A 9,138-nucleotide genomic window follows, 5' to 3' on the forward strand; every position below is an offset into this window, starting at 1 on the left:
CAGCATGCTGGGTTCCCTGTGTTTGGAGGGGAGGGACGTGGCCGTGCTGGTGCCTGTGCAGCTGGATGCAGGGAACAGGAAGAGTTTCGAGTTTGTCCGTATCTGTTTTGCAGGTTTCCTCTTCTGGGGGAGAAAGAGCCTTGCCATGCCACTGTCCCTTGTGTGGTGCTGGATGGTCCTGCGGGTGACAGTGGAGCTGCAGAGCAGCTGTGCCTGGGTGGGTTATGAACATGCTCTGACAGCTTCCTGCCCCTGCTAGGAGTGGCACGTGCCAGGTTCCTGCACAGTCTGTCCAGCCTGACGTGACTTTCTCCAGGGAAGGATGAATGTGTGACTGCTGCTGAGAGCTAAAGCCAAACTGCTATGAGCCATGCTGGCTGCTGGGTGGTTCCAGGGGCATCCTGACGGAGAACAAAGGAAGGGGAGAAAGGGAAGGCCTGGGGGAGCCCTGGTGGCTCCTCAGAAGAGGCAGCTCCCTAGGTCATCACTCAGCTCTCCCTCACTGCCTTCCTGCTGCCAGCCAGGGAGACACCACAAGTAAGGCACTGTGGCATTAAGGCCCTGCCATTTTGGCAGGGCAGATTCTTCAACAGGAAAAGGTAACTTTCCTCCTTTCCTGCCTTCAGCTGGCCTGGCCCCACTCAGCTGTAAGTGTCAGGTGCATCCGCAGCTCATTGCAGGCAGCCCTACAACCTCACCCCGAACGCTGTATCTGGAGCAGCCCCACGAACTCACCAGCATTTTTCCAAAGAATGCCTTGTGTTGACAGTGCTAACCAGTCTGCACAGCGGGAGGGGGGAAAAGCAGCTGGTAACTAATGCAGGGCTGTGGGGATTTGTGGATGTGTGTATGGTTCTGGTTTTTGCTATATTGTCCTATAACCCATATGCATCACTGTGGGTTATGTTAGTGGAATTTTGCTGCTCAGCAGCTGTCCGGGCAATGTGAAGCCAGGCCCACTCATCCTTTTAACCATCAAAGGTACGATTCAATCCATTTATGGCTGCCTCAGGGCACTGCTCCACACATCTTTCACAGCAGCTGTGCCAGCTTAATGCTTTCCCACCAAGTTGACTCGGAAGTTGTGCTGCAATCTGTATCAGCTGATTGATTGGGGGTTAAAAATAAGTTGGATGACTTGACTGGCTCCTTGTTTAAGTTTCCCTGTTCAGTTTTGCTTGTTTCAATCCCTCCCATATCTTTGGTTGAGTGTTCCAATGTGCCTGCTCTGTGGTTATGTAAGAAACGTAACGACAGCTTCTCCTAACCGCCAACCTGTGCCTGGGAATGTGAGCCACAAACCCTTCCTCGAGGCTTGTTCTAATATGAACAGCCTTGTATTTAAAAGACTGAGCCGTATTTGGCCATGGTAAACTCCAGCACCTTGCTGAAGTCTACTACACAAAGTCATTTCACGTACAATTTTGGTCATTGGAAAGGTGATAAAGAAAACAGAAAATAAAATATGCAGCCCAGCCCTGGATGGATCATAATTTATTATGAAGTAGGACAGACTTTGTTTTTAATAAAAACTGCTGCTTAGGACAGCAGACTCTCTCAATCTGCGCTCCAGGACTCATCCTATGAAACACCTGGTAGGTCCTATCAGAAGTTATTTGGCTCCCTCAGAGTTTCCAGCCTTGGCAAATTACGAGCAGTAAGACTTGAAACTTTGTGCGTCATTTCATTTATTAGAATAATTTTTCCTTTTCCCCGACACTTTATGTGTTATGTTCTTTATTAATAGTGTAGTAGCATTTCTCAATAGCACCATAATTTACTAATCCACAAAGGGCAGGGATGTGTTTTATATTTCAAGAATTGTGACCAACTGCCCTCTCATCTCGCTCCCAGAGAAACCTGAGAATGTTGTTCCCCCCTACACTGTTAAGTAAGAAGCAGAGCTTTCTCCCTGAAAATACCTGTCTTCCCTGTGAAGTGACTGATCCTGGAGATCCTTGTGCCTTTCATCCATCTGCTGTCAATTTAACTGGCTCCACGAGCTAGTGGCGCCTTCGTATGACCTTGCAAGAATTTACAAAATCTGGTTTCTATAAAAAATAAGGGGTGATCCCCATGTTTACCCTCTTGCTCAACTAACCATGTTTTGTTACTACCAGCTTGTACTAGAACATATCCACGTCTTCCCCACCAACTCAAGTCTGGATCTGGGATGACTCCCATGACTTGGCCAAGTTTTCCAGCTGCCGAGGTTACCTCAGCAGACCAGTTGCTGTCGCAGATATGCGGTGGCTTTGCCCAGACCGCTGTGTTTCTGGAGACCTGGGGCCTGAGCAGGGCTGGGGTCTGAGGCCCAGCAGATCCAGGAGAGCCTCCAGTATGGGTCAGACTGGGTGTGCCCGGCCTGGGCTGCCTTTGAACCCCCTGGTTTGCACCATCTGGGCAGACCAACACAAGCCTGACCCTGCCCAGCCCAGCGGGGTTGTTGTGCCCGTGTTTGTGCCAGGGGCACCACGCACATGTCCGTCCATGAGCTCACAATCAACCAGACCTGAGAGGCCAACAGAGACACAGAAAAGATTTACAGGATGCCACAGAAGGTTTGGAAGGGACATTAAATATCATCTATGTGTGTCTGTATATAGCAGAGGCAATTGTCTTTTGTGTCTGTCTTGAATCTTTGAGCTCAGACTGCGATGCCGGTTGGCTTTACCACTGCGTGAGGTTCCACATGTGCCTGTCAGACCACATAACCCCAAAATAGGCATTTCTCTAGTGACATTTAGCCTTAGTGTTCCAAATGAAGACACTGACTTGCAGCAAGGCAGTCTTTCGCAGGATGGAACTGTAAGTATTTATTTACCCAGAGTGTAACTTTTATCTTTCATCAGAATGCAGGTATGAGCTGCTTAATGACAGGATTATGTATGTAAACTTGCACTTTATAAAAGTTTGGAAATAGACCTTTGCCTAACAACAGTCATGTTCTTGGAAATCAAGTTCCATCTACAGAAGCCTTTCATGTTATAAACATATCCCGCATGTGAGTCATCGTTACAATTCAATAAATACTTTACAAAAATAATGCTAGCTTTTTTAAAAAAATTAAGACATTTTAAGTCACCAATAATTCCTCCCAGAGAGCTTCCCTTAAAGAATAGCTACTTCTGTAGGACACTGCACTCAGCATGAGAAAACTGGGGGAAAAGGGCTGCTTGTATCTTTTATCCCAGGGAACTTGTGGATTCCACTTTTACTGTTCTCTAAAAAAATAAACTTCTTTCTTTTCTTAAAAGAAAGAAACAAGCAGATCCAAACATTCTTCATATTAAAAACTGGGAAGGAACTGTGATCTTTTTTTTGTCCTTTGACATGGATTCCTCCTCTGCCCTCACTCCTCCAAAGAGTTACAGCATTCTCGGTTCACAGGTAGCTGCTCTAGAGATGTAAGCCCCAACAGCTGCAGCTCCGTATCCGAGATGTCTCCAGGAGTGGGCTGTTTGTAACTCTTGCAGAACCACTGCATCAGGACATTTTCTGGCCTGTGTGAAAATTACAGCTACAACTTCCTGCAAGCCTACCCCAGGTGGACAGCAAAGACCTGAGATAGAAGGTAACAGGAAGAATTCCAAGAGAAAAATTGCTAGGGATTTTCTATATTCACTTCTGACTATTACCCTTCCAAAAAAAGTTCTTCCCTTCTTAGATAAGACTAGTCGTTAAACCAATTACAGAGAAAACTGATGCAGTAGGTGCATTAATCTTGTAAACCGTTCCCATATGGAAGAGTACATTCTTCAATCCCACTGTTTATAATAACTTTTAAATATGTGCCTCCTCTGCTGGGGCCTTGGGGCCTGATGGTGATGGCAGCTACCCCCCAGCCCCTCCACTATGTTACAGATGGGAAATAAAATGAAATGCACATTATTACATGAACATTATTGCAGTATAAAATCCTATCAGGACAAGATTTATGTATGTCTGTATGCAAAAATAGGTGTGTGTGAGACAGAGAGATACGTGTTTATAAATTACACACACTATGAAAAATAGTTATATATTATATTACAACTATATACATTCATTGGAAAGGAACTGATCAACCCCTGTGGAGGAGCCAATGCAGCAGCCATCATCAGTTCTTTGGCATCCAGGAAACGAATGCTATTTTGTGTCTGAAGAAGAGGAAAATCTTCTCAGTATTCCCTTGCTTCTTGAAACTGCTTGTAGTAGTCTTCGTCTGATGGGTTTTCTGTACACTTCTGTCCATTGTTGGGAGGCCGGGCTTCATTGTAGCGGCTCCAGTCACCTTTGCATATGATCCAAGGCAGAATGTCCACTTTGTAGTGGAGTTCTGCTGAGAATTCGATGCTGATCAGGTTCGGCGTCCCTGCCCCTTTGCCCCTGGTGATCAGCTGCATGTTATCATCGTAGCAGCAGTGCTGCGCTGCAAGCGTTGTGCTTTCCAAAGACAGCATGGAGCGGATGCAGTATCGTGCCGTGGGCTTGTAGATCTCCAGTTTTTCCTTGGGACCACTCGCATCTTTCCAGCGGAAGTTCTTCCTCTTAAGTCGATCGTAGATCTCAGCGGTGCTGTACGCAACTTCTCTGGGGTAGGAGCACGGGCAGCTGGGAAGATCGTTGACCACTTTGTGCATGTATTTCTTCAGGAACTCGCTCTTGCAGCTCATCCATCTCTCACAGCTATCAGTATCTGTTTCAGGGCAGGAAATGGAAACTTAAGATACATTAAGCAGCATCCCAGTTCATGTGATCAGTGATAATAAATGAGTCAAGTGTAGCTGCTCAGCACCAGTGCTCTGCTTTAGAAAGAAAGGGCAACCACAGCTTGCTGCCCTGCCCTCAGTATATCACTGTGCTCTCTTGTCAGGTAAAGAAATCATGTGTGACTGACCATATAAGTATATGACAAGATATATATGATAAGTATATCACTATACTCTTGTCAGGTAAAGAAATCATGTGTGACTGACTTCAGTGCCTCAGGCAGTGCTAGTCTGAGTTACAGTGCAGAACCAGGCCAGTAGGAATCTGTGACACTTCTACCTGGCAAATTCTAATTAAGCCACTGATATGCCCATGCAGCACAAGAGACACTACCATGGGTTGATAAGCAACAGAAGTAGGGAAATCACAGTGATTTGGGACCAGTCTTCAGCTGGAACCCTTAGTCAGAACACACTCACCAGGAAAAACAGCAGTCAGATGTTGAAGTATTAAGTTTCAGACGATGCTAGAGATTACAGGATGGCAAGCAAGGCCTGGATTACTCTTTCTAAAGTTCATTCTGGGCCCTAATTCAGTCTTTCTTCTAAAAAACAAATAGTTTTTTCTATTTGGTCTCCACTTTCCAAAGAGGTACTTCAAGCCTCTGCAGTTCAAACATGGAGACTGACATCTTAGCTGGCAAATGAAGCCAAAAGCAATTCAGGTTCTAAAAGGGCATATACATCAGAGTGGCTGTACTTCAGGAGGAGTTAATGGCACTAGAGCCATGACGTATGGCTGGGATTAAAGAGGTTTGTAGACCAGTAGCATATTTAATACTGGCACTCTCTTATTTTGCAAGGCTCTTGTGAGAATCCAGTTAAACATCTCCTACCTAAAATATTATTTATGTTGTCTATATCTTTCTATGGGCTGTCAAAAAACCCCTGCATGTCTTGTTCCACACTTACTTCAGAGGACTCTGCAGGAGAGTAACTAACTGGGACCTAAAACTCTTAGAGCAAACACTCTTGCAAAATATTTACTTAGTGATTAGTGTCCTGTTTTTCTATCTCCTTAAAGAGTCCCATCCTGGCTGTCATTAACTATTGTGCCCTGCCACCATAGGAGGGAGGTGCTGGGTTACACTACTTATTCAATTAATCCAGCAGCCAGTGTCTCTGAGTGGCCACATTATGGTTTTGTTGGAGGGTCGAAAGCAGAACATTGCAGAGATTGGACTGAGTTTTAGATAGTTCAGAATCAAGCCATGCCCTATAAAATTGCTTTGGCTCCCCCCACTGCAGCACACAGAGCTATAAAAGCAAAGCACACTCATAAAAGTCATTGCCCTTTTTTTTTTTTTTTGATGTGACAGCTGTATTTAAAATGCTTTTATAGGGTCTTCCATTCGAGGCTATTTCAGCAAAATAATAAAGGTTTGATTTTTACCTCCTCCATTAATATGGAGTCTTACAGCTCTTTTCTGAATTAGGACAGCAAGTAACAATTTTATGATGAAACAAGCACAGGACTTAAGGGGAGAAAGATTCTATGACTGAAGCAAATGTTCAGATTGTAAACATAAGCAAGATAATAAATTACTGCTGTTACTGATATTTTTAGTGATAAACTCAATATCTTGGTTCCAAAGGACTAAGAAAACCCTAAGGAAGCCTCTTATCTGTTACTGAAGGATTGACTGTGCTGCTTACCAACTTCAAACAGTTTGGTTGCGTTGAAGTCTTCACTCCCTGCAAGTAAACTCACTTCTGTGGCAGCTGTCCGGAAGGTATCTTCGATCCCTAAGACAAACACGTGTTAGTGGTGCTGGTGTTTTCCTGTTAAAACACAATGGAATCAGCTGCCTCCTTGCCACCCATCCTTCCCCAGGCTCTGCAAGGTGCTTTGATTTGGCAGGGGAGCATTCTGAAGTTGCTGCTGGACTCTTCCTTTAAAAGCATAATGACCAAGGAATCTGTGCTGTTAGGAAGGTAAAAGAGAGCGACAGGCCTGGAGACAGGCGAGTAAGTTCATCTCCATAAGTGAGCAACCATTTTTCAAGGAAAAATGATTCTGTTACAAGAAAATTGGTGCTTGTTAGTCTCTCCCAATGCTAGGGAGTTAAAAGGTGTGAGTAGGCAAGAGATAACCAACCTCTCCAAGCAATTCCATCCCCGTGATTTATAGCTATCAAATAAAATACCAGGATCTCAGCATATCAGGATCTACCAACAACCTCCAGTTAATTGTTTGCTATCAGTAGAGAGACACAGAGATTGCCAGAAAAATGATCTTGCCAAAGTAAACAGCTTTCATTACTGCTTTACTTCAGCCTATTGACCAGCCCAATGTTTCTGTGCCACGTAGGCTTAACACAAATATCTCCTCAAAAAAACTCAAAAAGGTTTTAGGTTTTTTTTTCCTTTCCTCCCCATTGAATTAAAGACCTCTAAAGAGAGCATAAAGATCTTTAATATGTGATAACTATATGGTTAATAATGAAGTCTATTCACCATCCATCTTCTTGCCAATGAACTTTCTCCCGCTCTCCTGAACTGGGGCATAATGGTGGCTTGCAAAGGTTCAAAACAGCCTCAGGCCAATTTTCAATAAAATTATCATACAGTTTTGCCTTAACTCCAGCACTAGATGTAGAATAATAGATACCCAAGAACCCATTACAAGGCAGTAATTCACTGCTGGAATTATAAACAGCAGAAGCTGAGCTTTGCCCTTGTAATTTTAAAAATGTCAGCACAGCCTCAAAGAGTGAATGTGTTTTGCTTGTGGATCGTTGGAGGTCTGTTATATGACATAATATATTCTTTCAAGTTTGCCACTGTTTGGTGCTAGCTGGTAATAAATACTAGACAATATAACTGGGGGTTACTTGCTTTTCTCTGGAATTAGCCCCTTATTATTGAGGTTTTAGGATGTATGAGAGCATGCAGAAATATTTTTCCCCTGAACTGCCTAGCAGTTGTTGCCTTACAATGGAGACATGAATCTATCTGCAAGTGAGAAACTTCTCTCCAACTCTCTCACCAAGTCTTCTAAATCTCCTTTCCAGCACTGCTGACATTTCACTTCCCATTAAAAAAGCCTGACCTACAGTTTAAGAATTTCTGCCTTTCTGAGTCATTAAGTAAACTGAGAGTAATGCATACCACCACAACTTGTGTTTTCACTTCTCTCTCTCGTCTTGGGAAGTAATGAACTTGCACCTATCCCCTGCATTGTGGCAGCTACTGCATGACAAATTGGTCTAAATTCAAACACACAGCAACATTTAAAAAACAGTTTTCCATAGCAGCTTCAAATTTTCATGATGTAGGCTTGAGTTCTCAGCCCTGCTTTTGCCAAAGTGAAGACTGGGTGATGGTAAGGACACTTCAAATGTCAAATCCTGTGAATGGGCAGGAACTAAGGCAAGGCTCCTTGGCCATATTTTCTGAATATATTCAAGCCAAAACTATACATTCCTTCATCCCTGTTCACCGATCAGGCAATGCCATTCACTGCACAGCAAAACAGGAGCTCACTGAGGTAACAGCACAGCTGGTTTGATATTCTAAAACAGCTCCAAATTTGTTTCAAGAGAGTAGATTACACCCTTTGGAATACAAAACGCCTGTGCACAAAAATGACTGCCATGACCCAAAGAAAGCCTGTACTTGTCTTTTAAGTCCTGAGGGATGGTGGACTGCATCTAGCAGTGTATCATTACCATGAATAAATGGTGTTGAAAATCGGTGTGTCTTTTCCCACCGGAACCCTCACCTTGCCACGGAACACATGGGCCCCAGGCTTTGCACACAGGAGGGCTCTCCCACCCCATGGCCACCTCTCCCTGCCCCCCCTGGCAGCAGCTCCCACGAACAGCTCCCACCTGGGCAGTTGGGCCTGTCGCAGGTGCGGGACTCGGTGGCCGTGCAGGCGTACCCACAGGACCTCGTGCGCTTCTGATTGCCACTCCCACAGGTGACGCTGCACAGGGACCACGGGCTCCAGTCGCCCTCGCCATCAACGTAATCTGTGCAAGGACAAACACGGGGAAGGAAATGAAGAAACAAAACTCCTACTACCCAAAACTACTGTGTAGTGTTTTTTATTAAGAAGGCAAAACAAGAATGGAATCCAGATGTCTCTACCTGAAGCTTGGGCTGAATGCCAGGCGCAAGCCTGCTGTTTAAATGGTTTTCACACTTGATGCTCCTCAGGGAAATGCATGCAACATTATTTGAAAAAATATTTCCTTTCTCTTTTGACCTTTTGGCAGCTGAGAATCCTCAGCTGCAGAGCTGGGTCGTGAACTAACAGTACACATCTATTCACATAATCTCCCTGCATACAGGAACATGTTTATAGACCAGACTAACCAGGCACAGGATAAATTAAGTTTTCTTTTTCATATTTTCAAAACACACAGACAAAGCACAACAA

The 9,138-nt window shown here is 44.4% G+C and overlaps 1 protein-coding gene across 1 annotated transcript in view; it reads right to left on the reverse strand.

Moving 5' to 3' along the window:
• Nucleotides 1-2,785: 2,785 nt before the first annotated feature.
• Nucleotides 2,786-9,138, reverse strand: part of ISM1 (isthmin 1, angiogenesis inhibitor) — an 18,625-nt gene continuing 12,272 nt past the window's right edge. The window contains exons 4-6 of the mRNA XM_017745219.1: nucleotides 8,585-8,728; nucleotides 6,408-6,497; nucleotides 2,786-4,678 (exon numbers count right to left, since the gene is read on the reverse strand). Of these exons, the coding sequence (XP_017600708.1) occupies nucleotides 4,161-4,678; nucleotides 6,408-6,497; nucleotides 8,585-8,728 (752 nt within the window). The 3' untranslated portion in view covers nucleotides 2,786-4,160. The remainder of the gene's footprint in view (nucleotides 4,679-6,407; nucleotides 6,498-8,584; nucleotides 8,729-9,138) is intronic.

This window comes from Corvus brachyrhynchos, unplaced genomic scaffold (assembly GCF_000691975.1).
Source record: "Corvus brachyrhynchos isolate BGI_N302 unplaced genomic scaffold, ASM69197v1 scaffold69, whole genome shotgun sequence".
NCBI lineage: Eukaryota > Metazoa > Chordata > Aves > Passeriformes > Corvidae > Corvus > Corvus brachyrhynchos.